This window comes from Musca autumnalis, unplaced genomic scaffold (genome assembly GCF_047663935.1).
Source record: "Musca autumnalis isolate F117 unplaced genomic scaffold, ASM4766393v1 scaffold_1, whole genome shotgun sequence".
NCBI lineage: Eukaryota > Metazoa > Arthropoda > Insecta > Diptera > Muscidae > Musca > Musca autumnalis.
In genome coordinates, this window is record NW_027411644.1 from 66,774,029 (window position 1) to 66,796,381 (window position 22,353).

Below are 22,353 nucleotides of genomic sequence, written 5' to 3' on the forward strand. Positions count from 1 at the left end.
ACTTATTCTTCTTCTTATTTTTTATTTTGAGCATTTCTTTCTATGTGAACAATTGTTTTAATATTTGTTTTTGTTCCTTTTTTGCCCGATTTAATAGGTGCTCATATGCGTCGTGCCTCTGCTGACTTGGAGAAACGTCGTGCTTCCGTTGGTGCTGCTGGTCGAGGCTTACGTGGTGATGGTACCCTTGATCCACATCATGCTGCAATATTATTTAGAGATTCAAGAGGGGTAAGTTGATGAATATTTTGTTTATAATATTTAAGGTTAAAATAGGTTAATTTTGCATTCAGGGTCCAATAGGACCCAAAGGTAGTAAGTTGTCCTCTTTATGAGGTGTTCTAACCCTGAAGGCCATTATGAGGTCTTCTATCTACAGAAAACCTGTGAGAGGTCTTCCATCTTCGTCCAGAGACGAAATTTATGAATTTTTATATTTACCGCAGGAGAACTTTGTGAGGTATTTTATCCATAGAAGGGCTTTATGAGGTGCTCTACCTCCAGAAGATCTTTATGAAGGCTTCTATACCTAAACGGTCTTTACAGTTTTTATACCCTACACCACACTGTGGTAAGGGGTATTATGTCTTTGTGCATTTGTATGTAACATACAAAAGGAAACGAAATAGACCCATAGTTCCTTTTGGGGATATACATATAATCACTTTTTGAGTCGATTTATGGCCGTCCGTCCGTCTGTCTATGTATTTTTGTTCGCAACGTACAGGTCGCATTTTTTTGTCCGATTCATCTGAAAATCGAAGAATATAATTTTTTCAGCCATAGGAAGAACGCTATTGCTTTTGGTGAAAATCGGTTCAAATTCGGATATAGCTCCCATATATATTTTCTTCCGATTTGACGTATTTGCTGCACCAAACACGCTATATAGGTCCGATTTTGATGAAATTTGGGATATGCGACTGAATTCGATCTAGAAATAAATGTGCCAAATTACATCGAAATCGGTTCAGATTTGGATATAGCTCACATATATATTTTCGCCCGATTCCAGGTATTTGCGGCACCAAACACGTTATATACGTCCGATTTTGGTGAAATTTGGATTGTGTGACTGAACTCGGTCTAGAAATAAGTACGCCAAATTATATCGAAATCGGTTCAGATTTGGATATAGCTCCCATATATATTTTCGGCCGATTCCAGGTATTTGCGGCACCAAACACGCTATATACGTCCGATTTTGATGAAATTTGGGATATGTGACTGAATTCGATCTAAAAATAAGTATGCCAACTTATAGCGAAAACGGTTCGGATTTGGATATAGCTCCCATATATATTTTCGCCCGATTCCAGGTATTTGCTGCACCAAACACGCTATATATGTTTGATTTCGATGAAATTTGGAATGTGTTACTGAACTCGGTCTAGAAATAAGTGTGCCAAATTACATCGAAATCGGTTCAGATTTGGATATAGCTCCCATATATATTTTCGGCCGATTTGATGTATTTTCTGCACCAAACACGCTTTATACTTCCGATTTTGATGAAATTTGGATTGTGTGAATGAACTCGGTCTAGAAATAAGTGTGCCAAATTATATCAAAATCGGTTCAGATTTAGATATAGCTCCCATATATATTTTCGGCCGATTTGAGGTATTTGCTGCACCAAACACGCTATATAGGTCCGATTTGGATGAAATTTGGGATGTGTGACTGAATTCGATCTAGAAATAAGTACGCCAAATTATATCGAAATCGGTTCAGATTTGGATATAGCTCCCATATATATTTTCGCCCGATTCCAGGTATTTGCGGCACCAAACATGCTATATAGGTCCGATTTTGCTGCACCAAACACGCTATATACGTCCGATTTTAATGAAATTTGGGAAGTGTGACTGAATTCGATCTAGAAATAAGTATGCCAAATTACATTGAAATCGGTTCAGATTTGGATATAGCTCCCATATATATTTTCGGACGATTTGATGTATTTGCGGCACCAAACACACTCTATACGTCCGATTTTGATGCAATATGGAGTGTGTGACTGAATTCGGTCTAAAAATAAATGTGCCAAATTACATCGAAATCGGTTCAGATTTGAATATAGCTCCTATATATATTTTCGGCCGATTTGACGTATTTACGGCACCAAACACGCTCTATACGTCCGATTTTGATGCAATATGGAATGTTTGACTGAACTCGGTCTAGAAATAAGTGTGCCAAATTATATCGAAATCGGTTCAGATTTGGATATAGCTCCCATATATATTTTCGGCCGATTTGATGTATTTGCTGCACCAAACACACTATATATGATTGATTACGATGAAATTTGGAATGTGTGACTGAATTCGGTCTAGAAATAAGTGTGCCAAATTATATCGAAATCGGTTCAGATTTGGATATAGCTCCCATATATGTTTTCGGCCGATTTGATGTATTTGCGGCACCAAACACGCTATATACGTCCGATTTTAATGAAATTTGGGAAGTGTGACTGAATTTGATCTAGAAATAAGTATGCCAAATTACATTGAAATCGGTTCAGATTTGGATATAGCTCCCATATATATTTTCGGCCGATTTGATGTATTTGCTGCACCAAACAAGCTATATACGTCCGATTTTGATGAAATTTGGAATGTGTGACTGAACTCGGTCTAGAAATATGTTTGCCAAATTACATCGAAATCGGTTCAGATTTGGATATAGCTCCCATATACATATATTTTCGGCCGATTTGACGTATTTGCAGCACCAAACACGCTATATACGTCAGATTTTGATGAAGTTGGAAATGTGTGACTGAACTCGGTCTAGAAATAAGTGTGCCAAATTATATCGAAATCGGTTCAGATTTGGATATAGCTCCCATATATATATTCGGCCGATTAGACGTATTTGCTGCACCAAACACGCTACATATGTTTGATTTCGATGAAATATGGAATGTGTGACTGAATTCGATCTAGAAATAAGTGTGCCAAATTATATCAAAATCGGTTTAGATTTGGATATAGCTTCCATATATATTTTCGGCCGATTTGACGTATTTGTTGCACCAAACACGCTTTATACGTCCGATTTTGATGAAATTTGGGATGTGTGACTAAATTCAGTGTTAAAATAAATGTGTCAAATTACATCCAAATCGGTTCAGATTTCGATATAGCTCCCATATATATTTTCGCCTGATTCCAGGTATTTGCTGCACCAAACACGCTCTATACGTCCGATTTTGATGAAATTTGGAATGTGTGACTGAATTCGATCTAGAAATAAATGTGCCAAATTACATCGAAATCGGTTCAGATTTGGATATAGCTCCCATATATGTTTTCGGCCGATTTGACGTATTTGTTGCACCAAACACGCTTTATACGTCCGATTTTGATGAAATTTGGAATGTGTGACTGAATTTGGTCTTAAAATAAATGTGCCAAATTACATCCAAATCGGTTCAGATTTGGATATAGCTCCCATATATATTTTCGGCCGATTTGATGTATTTTCTGCACCAAACACGCTATATACGTCCGATTTTGATGCAATATGGAATGTTTGACTGAACTCGGTCTAGAAATAAGTGTGCCAAATTATATCGAAATCGGTTCAGATTTGGATATAGCTCCCATATATATTTTCGGCCGATTTGATGTATTTGCTGCACCAAACACACTATATATGTTTGATTACGATGAAATTTGGAATGTGTGACTGAATTCGGTCTAGAAATAAGTGTGCCAAATTATATCGAAATCGGTTCAGATTTGGATATAGCTCCCATATATGTTTTCGGCCGATTTGATGTATTTGCGGCACCAAACACGCTATATACGTCCGATTTTAATGAAATTTGGGAAGTGTGACTGAATTCGATCTAGAAATAAGTATGCCAAATTACATTGAAATCGGTTCAGATTTGGATATAGCTCCCATATATATTTTCGGACGATTTGATGTATTTGCGGCACCAAACACGCTCTATACGTCCGATTTTGATGCAATATGGAATGTGTGACTGAATTCGGTCTAAAAATAAGTGTGCCAAATTATATCGAAATCGGTTCAGATTTGGATATAGCTCCAATATATATTTTCTTCCGATTTGACGTATTTGCTGCACCAAACACGCTATATATGTCTGATTTCGATGAAATATGGAATGTGTGACTGAATTCGGTCTAAAAATAAATGTGCCAAATTACATTGAAATCGGTTCAGATTTGGATATAGCTCCTATATATATTTTCGGCCGATTTGACGTACTTGCTGCACCAAACACGCTCAATACGTCCGATTTTAATGAAATTCGATCCAGAAATAAGTGTGCCAAATTACATCGAAATCGGTTCATATTTGGATATAGCTCCTATATATATTTTCGGCCGATTTGACGTATTTGCTGCACCAAACAGGCTATACATGTCCGATTTTAATGAAATTTGGGAAGTGTGACTGAATTCGATCTAGAAATAAGTATGCCAAATTACATTGAAATCGGTTCAAATTTGGATATAGCTCCCATATATATTTTCGGCCGATTTGATGTATTTGCGGCACCAAACACGCTCTATACGTCCGATTTTGATGCAATATGGAATGTGTGACTGAATTCGGTCTAGAAATAAGTGTGCCAAATTATATCGAAATCGGTTCAGATTTGGATATAGCTCCCATATATATTTTCGGCCGATTTGATGTATTTGCGGCACCAAACACGCTATATATGTTTGATTTCGCTGCAATATGGAATGTGTGACTGAATTCGGTCTAAAAATAAATGTGCCAAATTACATCGAAATCGGTTCATATTTGGATATAGCTCCCATATATATTTTCGGCCGATTCCAGGTATTTGCTGCACCAAACACGCTATATATGTTTGATTTCGATGAAATATGGAAAGTGAGACTGAACTCGGTCTAGAAATAAGTGTATTTATATATTTTTTTTCGCCCGATTCCAGGTATTTGCTGCACCAAACACGCTATATACGTCCGATTTTGATGAAATTTGGATTGTGTGACTGAACTCGGTCTAGAAATAAGTGTGCCAAATTATATCGAAATCGGTTCAGATTTGGATATAGCTCCCATATATATTTTCGGCCGATTTGATGTATTTGCTGCACCAAACACGCTATATAGGTCCGATTTTGATGAAATTTGGGATATGTGACTGAATTCGATCTAAAAATAAGTATGCCAAATTATAGCGAAATCGGTTCAGATTTGGATATAGCTTCCATATATATTTTCGCCCGATTCCAGGTATTTGCTGCACCAAACACGCTATATATGTACGATTTTGATGAAATTTGGAATGTGTGACTAAATTCGGTCTAAAAATAAATGTGCCAAATTACATCGAAATCGGTTCAGATTTGGATATAGCTCCCATATATATTTTCGGCCGATTTGATGTATTTGCGGTACCAAACACGCTATATACGTCCGATTTTGATGAAATTTGGAATGTGTGACTGAATTCGGTCTAAAAATAAATGTGCCTCATCGAAATAATGGTAAGTTTAGACGAAATCCATTTCAGACAATTTGCAGTTGATTTAGCAATGTCCTTCCGTCTGCCTGTTTGTCTGGTTGGCTGGTGTGCACAATAACTCTCGAACGGATCAATTCGGTCCAAAATTTGGCTTTCGTAATATTTTGTCCAAACCTAGTTTATGTTCGAAAATGGGTTTTATCGGTCCACTCCTTCCGATACCTCTCACACAAAATTTCGGAAAAGTGCAGTTTAAGACCTCGTCTCAAATCTTTTTGGTTTTTGTTGTAACAACTTGTATTCGCTGCCCCCATTACGACGGTGCCAGTTTTTTAGGGTCAAGTCCATACTTCCTGAGAAAATGACCTGAAATCTGTAAAAAAAAAATCCGCTATGGTACCATATGTAGTGGATGAAGCGCACGATAACTCTCGAACGGATAAACCGGATTAGGTCCAAAATTTGGTAGTCCTAATATTTTGCGTAAACCTAAATCAAGTTCTAAGATGGGTCATTTGGGTACCTCACCAACAAAACTGCAAAAATTTTGTTGAGAAAAATTACCCGAAAGCTGTAAAAACCGCTGCGAAAAGCACAACAACTTTCGAACCGAATACTGTGTTGGTCCCTATATTGACTATCAAAATATTTCTACGAATATTAGATGAAATTCGAAGGTGGTACTTAAAGGTCCACTCCTTACGGTACCTACCCCACAAAAGTTCGCAAATATTCCCTAAAATGGTCATAAACTGAGCAACCGATTTTGTGTAAGCTTTGGATCTTGAAATATTTTGTCCAAACTTTGCTTATGTTCAAAAGTGTTCCCTATCCGTCCATTCCTTGGGATACCACCCACAAAATTGTTCAACATTTTTGTTTAAGTGCGGGTCCGTTCGAGGATTCTTTGAAAATTTTTACCGACGGTGTGTTTACAGTGATATTTTGTTCTTTCGTGGGCAAGTCCATGTTTCCTGATACAATGGCGCAAAAGCTCTTAATTATATGGTCACCAACGACTGGTGGGCGCGATATCTATCAAGAGGAATGAATCCCAAAATACACGAACACAAACACATAATTGAGAAACAAGAAGTCCAAAACCCGTAGAGTGAAACAGGGAATTCCCTAAGGAGGGGTGATATCTTCGGAACTGTTTAACCTCTACCTCTCCTGTTTTTCACCCCCTCCAGACGGCATAGAGATCGTGATGTATGCAGATGATTGTACGATCTTGGCGTCGTCCATCTGAGGAATATGAAAATATCCGCCGCTAAATACACTGCCACACTGTTCACCAGATGGACGGCTGAAATGTGGCTCCCACTGAACATATTGGTCGATGGTGCACTGATTCCGACCACTAACTACCCCAAAATACTGGGTGTAACGTTCGAAAGCATGTTTAAGTTATCCGCGCATGCCACAGCTATTTGCGATAAGATCAGAGGACTGACTGCCAAAATACATGAACACGAACACATAATTCAGAAACAAGAAGTCCAAAACCCGTAGAGTGAAACAGGGAATTCCCTAAGGAGGGGTGATATTTCCGGAACTGTTTAACCTTTACCTTTCTAAAATTCCACACCCTCCAGACGGCATAGAGATCGTGCTGTATGCGGATGGATTGTACGATCCTGACATCGGGTCCTATCGTCGATGACATATGTGATAGGTTAAATGTCTACATGGCTGACCTAGTGCAGTTCTTTCATCTGAGGAATATGAAAATATCCGCCGCTAAATCCACTGCCACACTGTTCACCACATGGACGGCTGAAATGAGGCTGCCACTGAACATATTGGCCGATGGTGCACTGATTCCGACCACCATATTTAAGTCATCCGCGCATGCCACAGCTATTTGCGATAAGATCAGAGGTAGGAATTAGAGTTGTGCCAAAGGAACTATATGGAACTGTCTAGTTCACTTAGCAGTTCCAATGGCCCACATTTTTCGTTGCACAAACTGCGTATACTTAATATCACACGTTATATTTCATGATGTTACTCATACGTTTTGGAACTAGTACAAGGAACTAGGAACTAGATAACCCAACTCTAGAAGGAACAAGGTGCTCAAGTCGCTGGCCGGCAGCACTTGGGGAGCTGACAAAGAAACCTTGTTGACCACCTACAATGCAATAGGCCGGTCTGTGGTAAGCTATGCGGCGCCAGCGTGGTCTGCAAAGGTTAGCACTACGCAGTGGAAGAAGATTCAAACCTGCCAGAATGCTGCCCTGAGGACTGCAACAGGGTGCCTCCTCAGTGGACCATCTTTATGAGGAGACGAAGATTTTAACGGTGCGTTAACACAATAAAATGTTGTCTATGCAATACCTGCTTGCGTGTTATCCCAGTGAGCATCCCTGTCACGATTTAATGGACAGGCTTCCGCCACACAGGCACGTCAGGAGAGACCTTCATGATCTAGAGACAGAGAGGTCCAACGGTATAAAAGAGAATCTCTAGACCAACTAATGAACAGGCTTCCTCCACCCAGGCACGTTAGGAGAGATTAGGAGATGATCTAGAGAGAGAGGTCCAACGGTATAAAAGATATCCTCTAGACCAACGAGCCTATCAGGCAGGCTTGGATATCATTCACACTGATATGGTTGCGCAGGCAGTAAAGAGATACAGTGTGAATTCCGTACTTGGAGACTACCACCCATCATCCATCGCAGCAGAAGAACGCCAGCTTCCAAGGCAAACACGAGTGGTTTTAGCCCAGTTACGATCCGGACGATGCAGCCGCCTCAATTCATATTGGGCCCGAATTGACGCCACGATACCCAACATATGCCCAGCATGTGGATTGGAACCACACGATACACTGCATTTGTTTAGTTGCCCTGCAAACCGCACTGACCTGTCTCCTGATTCCTTATGGACGCAACCAGTCCAGGTTGCAGAATTATTGAGTCTGGATACAGAGGAACCAGAACCTGATAACTGAAATAATACACGAACGAATATATTTGCGTTGCTACAACAACAACACTCACAAAATAAGATCCACTTTCAAAATGGACTATGTCGGTCCATTCCTTTATCTACTTCCCCGTAAAATTTTTGAGCTTTAATCCAAATCCATATATTTTTCGGCAAGCTCATACACCAAAAAATCAGAAAACCCCCTAAATGCATACGTTTTTTTGGGGAAAAAAGTGTTTTAATTCACACAGGCTGAGGGCATATATCCGTCGACAAAGCCGACTGATACTTTTTTTACTTGTTTTTATCTACAAAATGCCTTTATGGGGGGCTTCCATTCATAGACGGGCTACATAAAGTCTTCTATCTTCAGAAGGTCTTCGTTCTAAAAGAGAGCTTTATGAGGTCTTTTGTCGATATACGGGCTATATTAGGTATTCAGTCTATGGATAACTTCTTGAAGTGGTCTTACATCTTCAGAAGACATTTACAAGTCTTCTATATACCGGAGACCTTTATGAGGTCTTCCATCTATAGGATACCTTTATGGGGTCTTCTTTCCATAGACGACCTTTTGAGGTCTTCTATAGCCAAAAGGCCTTTACGAAGTCTTCTATCCCCAGAAGACCTTTATGAGTATTCTATAGCCAGAAGAGCTTTACGAAGTCTTCTATCCCCAGAAGACCTTTATGAAGTATTCTATCTACGGAAAACCTTTATGAAGGCTTCCATCCATAAACGGGCTTTATACTTTTTTATCTACAGAAGACCTGTACAGGAGACCTTTATGAGGACTTCTATCCATAGACGGCCTTTATCAGGTCTACTATCTCCAGAAACCCTTTCTTTCACGAATATAATTATTATGAATATTTTCTTTTTAAATATTACAAATACACATAAATCCTGTTCATTCCCAAAGTATCATATTTAATAACTTATTCCTGGTAATTATTAAATAGGTAGTAATATTCCTGGAAAGCTGTCCAACTTCTTTAATAAAACATTCATTTGAATTTCTCATTTATAAATTACGCGCCTTTGTCGGCAATATACATTATTAATGGAAAAAATGCCAAGTTTCCTTGAATGCCGCCAGGCAAGCTCATCTCAAATGTTCATGAGAAATTCTTACAAATTACGCGCCTTTTCATGTACTTTTCCCGCTATTTCATGGGAAATTGTCTCATTGAGAATCATAAATTATGAATTGTTGCAAATAACCTTGAATTCTAGTTATTATAATTCCTATTAAACACCCTCTCTACCTCTCTCCCACCCACTTAACAACACCGACTGCAATGACATAAACCATTTCAATGACATTGTATCCTCAAATTTCGTAGCACATAAAGCTTCCCTCCCACCTCGTCTCAAATGGTTATTACAATGTCTTGTTTATAAATTATATTCCGTCATCTGCAATTACGCACCACATTTTGAGGAGAGGAGAAATTATCTCATTGAGAAACTTGATCGATGAAATAACTGTGTATTAAACACTTTCACTGTCCCTGCAGCATACACTGTACAACAAAACAAATCTGTTCATGCACTTCATTAACACAAACAAAATTGAAAATAATGTTCCATATCCTGCAGTTTATTTCGCATCTTCACTATTCACTAAACTTTAATTACTGCTGGTAGGTGTTAGGATATAAAATACATGCGAAGAAAATTGTTGCACAATTTCACAATAATTTCACAATAATTTCACTTCATTTATTACATAAGAGCCGCCCAAGTTATTAACATGTCTCATTTGCAGATAACATTCTAAAGCTTGGTTTATACTATACACGTTTACGATGATTAAGTGCATTATCTCGATTTATTTGGATTTGCTAAATAAAGCGTAGTCTAAACCTACTATAACATTCATCTTGATTTAGGCGCCTTTTTTCTTTACCTTACTTGTAGTTTATTGCAACGATGTCCACCGATAAATACATAGTTTGCTGTCGTCTAAATGAATCACACGTATTGTCATCGTGTACGTTATTTTGTTGGTACCTCGTTGTTTAAGTGAGGCATTGATAATCTCATTGAGAGGGAGGGATTACCTCCTGATTCATAAATTGTTGCAAAAGCAACCTTGATTGTTTGTTTTTTCAAAAAAAAAAAAAAAAAAAAACATTAAATACACCCACTCTCCCTTCTCCTCTATGTCTCACCCACATACTACTGGTATGCAACGTAATAACATGAACTCTCTATATGCCCTTGATTAAAAACTAATAACAAACAGATAACTGAAGAAGAAGAAAACACTTTCACCATCACTGCAATATCATAACTTGTTGTTTGTTATTGCTGTTATATTTTAAATGACTGACATTTCCCCTTTCAGTGACAGCATGCGTTGTTGTTTATCATTCGTTCAAATACAACGGATTCTCTTGTGTAAAGCTTTCAGCAGACATTAACAGTGTTATGTTATGAACATAATATTTATTTAACAGTTGATGTGTGCTTTTCTAATAGAATTGTGAATATTTTGCAGTGTCACATGTAGATGGCGCCACTATTAATCGTTTATATTGTTAATTATCTTAGGAAAAATGTTAACAGTACTTATAAGAATATTTAGAATTGTGTTAAATTAAATTAACAGTACAAACACAGTAGCTCCGTTCCTTTACGTGCAAGAATCTTCAAGTTTTACCACTTTTTACTTGAAAAGCGTTCCTTTACTTCTGACACCATACAATTCATATGGGAGCAGTTTACAACTTTTGCTACTTTTGACGGTTTTACCATTTTCAAAAGTAAAGGAACAGACCAAGTATTATGCAAGGCCTATAGAAGGTCGGCCATTCAGAGTTCTGTTAACAACTTTTGACAACAAACATAATAGATTTTATATTATTGTGATTTGAGTTTCTTTGTGTTTTAAATCACAATAATAGCTCCGTTCCAAAGTACTGGTTTAATGGTAAAATGAACAAAAGAGAGAACGGTCAGAAATGAGTTCAACGCACGCAAAATGTACGGGAACGGAAAAATGGCAGAAACGTCAAAAAAACTGCAACAAATGTCAAAGTCGGCGTGTCAGCCAATCGGAAGCCGGCAAACATGTTGCACATTTTTGCTCGCTCAAATTTGTCGTGTTAAAAGTTTCTAAAGAGAAAGCTATTTAGCGCCATTTTTGTTCAAAGAGAAGTGAACATTTTGCAACTTTTTTGGTGTACGGGAACGCATTTCGGGGAAAAATGTGCAAAAAAAAACTTTTTAGTTCTGGAACGAAGCTAATGTTTTTGACAACAAACACAACAATCAGGTGGGCTTAGTGCAATGTTAATCACCACTGGGCTCGCGAGCCGTGTCTGTGTAAACACACACAATCTCAATTGTGGTGAGTTTCAACCCCTGCGGGACTTTTCTCAACCGGTTTACAAAATAGTTAGTTATAAATGCATTATTCTACAACTAACTACAGATTGGTTGAAAAGTCATCTATAGATCAACCAGATTGAAAACTAAAAAATGGAGAACTGAGTATCTCTGCATTACTTTTCAACTAGTTATTAACCAGTTGTAAAATAGTCGGTTACAAACCAATTTTTCTACAACCAACTATAAATTAGTTGAAAAGTCATCTAGAGATCAACCAGTTGAAAACGTTGAATGTACAATAGTGTGCTTTCGACGCAAATAATTCTCATATACACTTTCGTAATTATTTCGATATAAATGCAACATACAATTATACAAGCTAGTTTTGATAGACTCGACATACCAAAAGAGGAACAACAAGGGAACATAACTGAGAAACAATAAAAAGTCAAAGATAAAAGCAAAAGAGAGAATTAAAAGAAATAAAATATAATAAATAAAAAAAAATACTTTTTCTCTCTTTTTAAGACAAAAACAACATTTTTAAACTGACTGACAAAAAATAGTTAGATATAAATTAGTTAAAAATAGTTGGTTTATAACTAGTTAAAAGTAATGCAGAGATGGACAATTGTCCACTGCCTAGCTCATCCCCATGTTAAAATAGTTAGTTGCCGTAATGGAAAATAATCGAAAAATAACCACTTGTGGCTATTTTTAAACTAGTTATAAACTATTTTTAAACTAATTTATTTCCCCGCAGGGAACGTTGCTCTCACCACCGATCATCTTCTTTGTTTTAGCAATGAACTAACGCACACGATGTTTATCTAGAGAGGGATAGATAAACTCGTGTGTGTGCCCAACACAAACGCAGCGGTTGAATTTGTTTTTGCTGGTGAACTCTGGCTTAGTATCCAACTGTATAAACTGTGGTATTATTTGTGAATCGTATTAATAGTTGTGTTCCTTTACTTGCCTGAGGTTACCATTTGTACCATTTCTTACAATTTCTAACCTGTAAAGCGTTCCTTAACACCAAAAAGTGGTAAAACTGGAAGCAATTTTTAAGAGAGTGAGAGAGGAGAGGGAGCTGACAAATTTCTTCAGGTAAAAAATGGTAGAACTGATTTTCGACATTTGTTTGACGATTATTTGACAATGAAGAAAAAATGAACAAAAACAGAAGAAAAAGGCGAACGCTGAAAAAACAAAAAAAAAATTAAAAACAGTGAAATAAAAACGAAAATTGACTTTTTTGTTTCTTTTAACCATTTTCCGTTCCTTTACTTTTCTGGTAAAACTGGTCATGAGAGAGCAAAGCTAATGTTAGTCGAAAGTCACACTAGCGCCATAGACTAATAAATGTATTGAGAGAGAAATTGTAATTGTTTTTTGTAGGTGTCGCCCTTACGGAAACTGTGTAGCGTTTTCACTCAATTGCACAATGATTTGTTAAATATTTTTATATGAGGATGTGGATGCGGCCCAGATTACCCACATATTGTCTTTTACCAGAATAAATAGTTTAAAAATTTATAGTTATTGCCATTTTAAAAATTGAGTGCATAGCCAACTGACTCAATTCACACTCAGTGAGAGAATTTATGTGAGAGGATTTCTTTGTCTATACTTTTATTACTATGACCAGAGACTAATCAACATACAGACGACGGATCACTCAATTTTTCCGCGGCAAGTCACTCAAACCCGAAAACTCAAAAAAGTTCGAAGACGATTTTTGGGGAAAATTGCAATATTTTCTTGGACAAACAGTTTACAGTGACAAAAAAGTCTTAAAAAAACAATAATAATTGTGAAAAAATTAGGAACTATTTTTTTATAAAACATTTATACTCGAACAGCCCGAAAGAAGTTCCAAAATAATTTGATAAATCTTAAAAAAACGTTTGAAATTGACACGTCTATATAAAAATGCATTTGTCGACGTGTAAAGGACTGTGATATTTTCTGAAGAAAATAAATACAACATTTTTGATCCTAATGGCTAAATTAGGATGCAAAAAATGGCGGATGAAGCATATAACCCGGAATTTTGAAAAAATTAGTTTTTGACCATAAAGCAAAGCACCAGAAGACAAGAAAAGCAAAGCGGATCCGCCTATGCGATATCTTACACAACTACCCTGTATATAGGCTTTTCACAATCAAGATATCTTTTAGAGAAATAAAAAACTTTCCCCCAGAAATTTGTCCGTATAGGTCCACGCCTTCATATAACCCCTATAGAACTGTACCTTCCGATTTTTTGTATTTTGAAGGTTGTGGCCACAATAATCCACCGAAATGGGAGGTACTTAGTCCTCCTTTGGGGTATAAAACATTCCCCCAGAAACTTGTCGGTACGGGTCCACGCCTTAGTGTAGACCCCAAAGAACGGTATCTCTCTATTTCAGATATTTTAAAGGTTGTGGCCGCAATATTCCACAGAAATGGCTGAAATTCGGTGTTTGGTCTTCATTTGGGGTATTAAAAATTCCATATGAAATTTGTCGGTATAGTTCCACGCCTTAGTGTAGACCCCAACAAACGGTACCTACCTTTTTCCCTTCATATAGCCCCCATAGAACGTTACTTCCCGATGATCGGTATTTTGACCCGCGTTTCGATATATCCTCCATCGAACGGTACCTCCCGATTTTCGTAATTCTGAAAATTATGAAGTTAATATACCACCAAAAGGCTGAAATTTGTTGTTTAGTCTTCCATGGGGTTATAAAATATTCCAGAAGAGAATTATCAGTGTATACCCCCCATAGAAGCGTACCTCTTAATTTTCGGGATTTTGAAGGTTTTACCGAAATATCGGCAATTTGGTATTTAGTATTCTTTGAGTCTAAAAATTTTCCGCCACAAATTTGTAGGTATAGATCGACGTTTTGAAATAGCCCCCAAAGGAACGGTACCTCCCGAATTTCGGTATTTAGAAGGTTAGCCACACTGTTTTATCGAAATTACTGAAATTTGGTGTTTAGTCTTCTCCATAAACGAAAGGAAACTATTTTTTCATTTTACTTCAATACAACTCGTGATGGAGGGTATAACAAGATCAAGTTTTTTTTGCAAATTGATTTAATTTTAAGTCACTGTAAACAACACAACACATGGTCGTATGACAAACTAATCTGAGTACGTTTAGGCCAAAAACTGTCAAACTTTCCAAAAAAAAAAAAATCAAATGGCGCCTGACAACACGCGGTGTTGCCTAGGCCAGATAGTTTTCGTGCTGCCCTTGTAATTGGCCGTCAAAATCGGCGCACTACAAGTTTTTACCTTGGAATACATCCAACAGAAGCAGATATCCGCCATGGATAAAATTCCACAAATTGGAAATTGGGATAACTGGAAATTTTTTTCAATATCTCTAGTTAGTATTTGATAAGTCACAAAATAGGCCACTTTACTGTTACGACTGTTACGGTGTTCAAATTGACAATTCATGCAGATACCATGAAAGGTGTTAGTTGCGTAAAAAAGCAGGGGCTAATTCTCTTATCCGTTATCGAGCGAGTTTTTGTTCGAAGAAAAATTACGAAAGTTCGAAATTGTTGGATTCCCTTATACGATCGAAATTATTTAAACAAGTTATCGATACATACGGTTATTGAACGGTGAAAACATAAGTGCTCTGTTCCACAACCTGCAAGAAGCTACTATTTTTTACTACGATAACATTTTTTCCTTTATGTTATCGGAAAAAATAGTAAAAATTAGTAGATTCTTGCAGTACTGGAACAGACCAAAGTTAAACACAAAAAATACAAACAAACAAGTTGTTCTGCGTCAAGTTTCTCGTAAAATGAAATGAAAATTGTATAAAATAATAGAAAAGTGTGATAAATTAAAAGTAATAGTGACCCGAAATAAATACCACTATGTAAAAATATAAAAATCCCATTATGGCATTGGAAAATATATTTTTAATTTTTAAGAAACAGTCCCTTTTTGTATAGTTTTTATTCATTTTATTGGAAAAAGTCATTAGTATGTTATTTGATTAATTTTATTGCATAATGTTCCATTAAAGTTCGTTTTATGTGGCGGGCAAAAACTCGCAAGATTCCACTCGAAAGTGTATTCGATAACGCATACCGTAATCCAAATACTGAAAATATCGGACGAAATAACTCGATTACTTATTCAAGAATTAGGCCCCAGGACGGTGGACATGCAAGTCGTAATCAGCTAAAGAGTGTGTATTAACTGACCTGCCGAAGCGACTAGGCCTTGAAATGGATGGCGCTTAAGTTGTATACATATACATTAACGCTAAAATAAATGTTTTGTGTTCAATTTTGCTTGGATTATACGCTTTGAAATTTCAGTGAGTTAGGGGAAAACTATGAAGGACATGCATGATTTTGGCGTAAGCCTACATGGAGACGCTATTGGCACATACCTAGGTGGTAGTAGCAAATAGTCGTATGAGGCCTTGTAGAACTGAAGAGGTTTCGTGTTAAAAATGGCTAGTCGCGGCTAATTCGGTCCTAAATTTAAGGTGAAAGCCAAAAATGTTCATGTTATAATTAAAATAAACTATTAGCCTGTTGAGTATCCATTTGTTATTAAATATGGGCCCTAGCAACATAAACGACCTTAATGAAGAGAGATATCGAAGAGTTTTCTTTTCTGTTTTCTAGTCGTACAACCATGGAAGTCTTTCGAAGAGAGTTCTTATAGATAAGAGGTGCTCTGTCTTTACAAAAACACAATATCCAGGGGGTAAACACGTAGGTATTTTAATGTTGTCTAATTCCCCGGAGACAAAGGCAGAACGCCGCTGTTATAGAAACTAGAAGAGCCTGACAAACTTCGCAACAGGCAGTATCAATATTCACAGCTGTATGAATAAAAAGTATCAATAACAGCACTGTTGCTATCGGTAGGATTTAGAAACAGATGTATTTTTGTTTTTAACTTGCCGAAAATTATCGTTAATTATCGAAATTATAAACATTTTAATTTTGCCAATATTTGTCAGTTGTCACCACTACTGGTGACCACAGTGAAGAGTCAGTCTCTAGTCGATAGAAAAATACCTACATACATTAGTAGGCAAGGGAAGTCGGCAAATTAGAGTTATACGATGATTACGTTTTGTTTATATATTTTATTTTTATCCGGCTCGAAGGACCATGTGTCTATATTTTATTTTTAATCCGGCTCGAAGGACCATGTTTGAGTAATAAAACTACAACCGTCTCGTTGGGTTGTAAATTCTATTCTAATTTTATTCAAAATAAAATTAATCTTAAGAACTAAGTTACAAAATAATTCTTAGCCTATCTTCTCTTATTCTATGCTCTTATCACTACAAGAACCTCTTCCCTCGCTGAGTGCATTATCACTTGGGCGATGCCTTTATTATCAATGCACCCCAGCCGTTCACATAAACTGCTATCTCCTATGCTCTACTTATCTAAAATGCATAGATTTTTATTGTCCATTGTACACAAATAATTTATGATCGAACTTATTAATAGAAAGTGTTGCTGCTGGAAAACTGACTGATTAAAATATTTTCCAATATTACACGAAGTTCCCCAACAGCACAACCATTACTAAATCATGTACAAATAATTTGTACACGTTTATTATCTCGATTTACTTGTCATATATTGTATGGAAATGACAACTTAAATCTACTGGGTTTGCTAAATCTAGCCTAGTCTAAATCTACTGTGAGATAGACGGGCTTAATTGATAGGAAACAGTAATATGGTGTTCGTACTCATTCTTCAAATTGTTGGATTCCAATCTGAAATAAAATAAATAAATTCATTATCATGAATTTTCCATAATATTAACTTACAATTTTCACAGCAATAACATGGTGTTCGTCGTATTCATTCGTCAAATTGTTGGATTCCAACCTGAAATAAAAGAAATAGTTCATAAATTTTCCTTAATATTAACTTACACTTTTCACTGCACTTCTGCAGAATATTTCCTCATCTCCTCCTCTTTGTTTGCCATTATCTTAAACGAAAAATCTGTACCAAAGAAAAATTAAATACCTGTAATTTTATTACATAAATCGAGGTCTACGGATCTCGTTCCTCAGATAGTAGCTATGTAACCAATTTTCTTGTTAAAATGTGTAGGTTTGCATTGCAAGGTGATAACTCTTTAAATTATAACGACTATCAATTAACAATCAATTCAGAACTGTCACGGACTTGGTGAATCCGTGTGTCTAATTAAAACAAAGCATTGTGTGATGGCTGGCCTTAGCGGGTGTTGATAGGTACAATGAGATTTGCGCTTTATCTTAAACTTGGTCATTGATGACAGATTTATTCAAATTGTCGTCCATGTTTTCTCATATTGCCTCTAAATGTTTTCCAAGCTGAAATAAAAGAAAATATCATTAAATTTCTATAACATTTACATACACTTTTTACTGCACGTCTGCAGAATATTTCCTCATTTCCTCCTATTATTTAAAAAGAACTTTAATTATATTAGATATTTAATATATTTTTCGTTAAACTTACCGAATATGTTCTTCTCTCCTCCATTTACTTTACCTTTTACAAATTGAAAACATATTTACAAAAACATGTCTAAGATGCTCCGATGTTGTTCCGATCTTCTACGTAACTTTCTATTTATTAAGTTTTTTGGGTATTCCCGTTCCTAACCACTAATTTATAACGTAACTAATGGCAATCCTAACTATTTACCTTAACATTCAATGAGTATTTACAACACTGATGGGCAAATTGTGAGAGACTCATGTATTTTTTACACTTTTGTGTGTGAGGGAGAGCATTTCTGCCCATCAATGATTTACAATGAAAGCTCTTTGTTTCTCCATTGCTCTCCCTCTATCTGTCATTTAGCAGCAGCATATGATCATTGGCAAAATAAAAGCTTTATTTGAACGACCTACCTGTTGTTTTATTTGTTTAACAAAAAAAGCTTAACTAAAGACAAGAATTTCACATAAATTATCCACATATCAACAGCTACACTTTCGACCCAATTTCGCAGAAAAAACTGCAGTCACATTTGTTGACAAAGTTGAAAAGGCAGACGACTACTTTGTGGGGTTTTATGGTCGATCTTCTCGAAAAAACACCTTACTCAATCTCCCTCTCATTGTCTCTCGCCTAATGCAGAGATTACGGTATTTCGGTCCGAAATGTACATTTGAGAGTTAGAAGGAGAAACACCCAAAAAGGCAAACACAAAATCAAACATTGACGTAATTCTTTGCAACAACAAAACAGCAGACGCGAATTAATGGAATTAAAAAAAAAAAAACGAACAAATATTTTTGAGTCATTGTGCTGTTTTACATTTAAGCGACTTGTCTTACGATTTTTTGTCTCCTCTTTGTGGTGGTTATTCTTGTTAGGCAGAGTTGCAAAACATAGTAAGAGAAATTGAAACAAAATTTAGTTTTGCAATGAATTTTGTGCATAAAAAATCATTTAAAGCATAAAATGATTATTTTTTATACGAATTTTAAAATTTTTATAACATATTTTTATAAAATACCTTCTTTTTACATTAAGTATTTTTAACAAAATGTACACTTGGTACCATGTTACAAAAAAATGCAACCCTGTGTGTGAAATTTACGAAGATGAGCAAAGAGGAGACAAAAAATCGTAAGACAAGTCGCTTAAATGTAAAACAGCACATTCACTGATAAAGATATTTATTTCTTGTTGTTTGCTGTATTTTTTTTCTTTCTTCCTTTGTTATGGTTGAATGGTTGGTTGGTCGATGGTGGTCAGTTTGTCTTTGGTCTTTTGAAGTTTTAACAGTAATGTGTTAATTGCCGTCATAATAGAGAGAGAGTGAATGAATGAAGAAAAAGAGCAATGGCACGTAGTACAATCGCTGCTAAACAAAGAATTATGAATAAAACAACACACACTAGCATCTTGTTCCATCTTGTACAATAGCTGCTGCTCTGCTGTTGAATGGATTGGTGGTTTTGCATTTCCTGCATTTATTCGTTGCGCTATGTTCTGGTTTTTCGCTATAATCTGCTGCCATAAATTCTGTTTGCCTTGTTAAAAACAATAACCCAGTTTACCTTGAAAGAATTGTTGCTGTCATTATTGTTCTCCACCCTGTTGCTGTTGTTGCTACTGCTGTTGTTTTGTAAGATTTCTCTTTGTTGTAATTTGTAACTCTTTCCGTAGATTGCGTGTTTTTATTACCTTGGCTATGTAAGTACTTGCACACCTAGGGTGCATTGTATTAGGGGTATTCAATGTTAATTGAATTGTGTGAATGCTAATTTTAGTTAATAGGCGTGGAAGACACTATAGAGAATTTTTCATAGACTTAAGGGGTATTTTAGGAGGAAGGAAGTTTACATTTTTTTTTCAAATAAACGAGTTGATGGTGTTGATTATTCACATAAACAGAAATTTAAAATCAAATGTTGGACGAACACTCCAGGTAGCTATTTTTACAAAAGCTTTACTCCGAAAACTGAATTAACAAAACTTAAATAGGAATATTGTACAGTTAAACGACTCGTATTCAAATGAAATATAGTGTATGTAGTATAGCTCATCTGAACTTTACCAAAAATCAAGGACTAATTAATTTATAGACGACGGAATGCTCTCACCGAGTATGTTCGGGTTGGTAACTAAAAAACTCAATATAAAATGTTAAAAAAAATACAAATTAATAAATATTTCGTTCTATCAAAAGACTACATGATAAAAATATTCAAGAAAATATTGCCATTTTCCCTAAAAATCGTCTTCGAACTTTTTTGAGTTTTCGAGTTTGAGTTACTTGACAGAGGAAAAATTGGGTGTCTATAAATTTATTAGTCTATGCAAAAATGTGTTTTTTTTTTTTTGTTTTTTTGTTTTTAGCGACGAATGATTTGGATCAGATGGGCAGAAGCATGTGTTACACCCTACTATACCATCAAAACAGTTAAACATAGTGGAGTATGGCATAGAGCAGGACCAATATCTAAAATTTATACAAAAATGGACCAGCACAAACATATTCTGGAGAATCATTTGAAACCTTTTGCTGAAGAAAATCAAAATGCATTTGAAAGAAGAAAAGTTCGAGGACAGCGAAGCCACTCCACATCCGATATGTCCGAAACATGCATGTCACATAGTTGTGGGTGTGTGGATTCGAATCGTCGGCTTTCCTTTTTCAGATGCATTATTGATCATAAAGGTCGATTCCAACGAGAATTTAATTAAAAAATAATACTAAAAATTATCTTCGCCTAAAAAGGCAAAATTTTCAAATAAAGAAAAGTTTTACATTCAATGGGTTTTTATGCACGACAATGATCCCAAGCCTACAATGCTGCTGCATTTTTAGAGGACGAATCAGTAGATATTTTTCAATGACCCGCACAAAATCCTGATCTTAAGCAAGTACGACTTCAAAACCCTTAAACAACCTTTGGGAGTCCATCCCTACAGCTTGGAATTCCATTCCAGTAGCGAGGTGTCAGTCCCTGGTTGAAACGTTATCAAGGACATTGGAAATTATCTTGTCAGTCATGAACAATAAACTTGAAGATTTCAATCAGGAAGAAATAAATCTGAAATTAAATATTTTACGAACGCAGAACGATGGTGGTAGAACAGGAGAAATTACTGAAGCATCAATACGTGTTATCAAACTCCCTCCTTTGATTTTTGAACCTAAATCTCTTGAACATGGACCGTACGTTGAATGCAAAGCAGAAGCTTCATTTAACACTTCTTTGCAATTATTTAAGAATGTGGATCAACGTTTTATGAATTTATAGGTGGAAGTGCCGGTGTCGCTAAAAACAGATTAATGCTTGGTTTACATTTACGAAATCCACTCGACTTCAACTGTCAATTCCATTGCCATTCGATGTTTTCCCTTCCAGTAAACCAGTCAAGTTCTGAGTTAAGACCTTTAGGTTGAGATACCTTGAATTCAATTTATACCAAGCTAATGAATTTGAGATTACTTATTATTGATGATCCACTCGATTTAAACTGCCAATTCTGTTGCTTAAACGTCAAATGGAAATCCAATGGATTTCAGATGCGATTTTATTTGACGTATACCCCAATGAATTGACTGTTGAAATCCACTCGATTTCGTAAATGTAAACTTACTATAATATCGACTATTAATAGAATGCTAAATTGCTTATCAGGTTCTGATTCTACATCAACTTAAAGTTCTACTGATAGATGCTACAGGAAATGCTGCTTTTGGCCTTGGGCGCGCCATATTGCATTCGATGTTTTCCCTTCCAGTAAACCAGTCAAGTTCTGAGTTAAAACCTTTAGGTTCAGATACCTTGAATTCAATTTATAGCAAGCTAATGAATTTAAGATTACTTATTATTGATGAAATGTCAATTGTTGATCAATAATATCCAAAACGACTTAGCGCCAATCTAGAGCAATTGTTTCCACAAAAATCGCTGCCGAATCCAATCAACACAGTCTACAAGACTAAAATTCAAAATACTTAAAATATTACAACTTTCAGCCTATTATCGAAAAACTTATGACAATCTATATATATAAAAATGGTGTAAAAAATGTATAGTAATTCATAAAATGAGAACGG

At 36.0% G+C, this 22,353-nt stretch overlaps 1 protein-coding gene across 12 annotated transcripts in view; it reads left to right on the top strand.

The window, feature by feature from the left end:
• The window catches only part of SNF4Agamma (SNF4/AMP-activated protein kinase gamma subunit), a 501,567-nt gene that overhangs the window by 417,347 nt on the left and 61,867 nt on the right, over nt 1–22,353 (top strand). For all 12 annotated transcript variants that reach the window (XM_073979972.1, XM_073979982.1, XM_073979993.1 and 9 more), the window contains one exon: nt 98–231. In XM_073979972.1, coding sequence (XP_073836073.1) covers nt 98–231 — 134 coding nt within the window. The remainder of the gene's footprint in view (nt 1–97; nt 232–22,353) is intronic.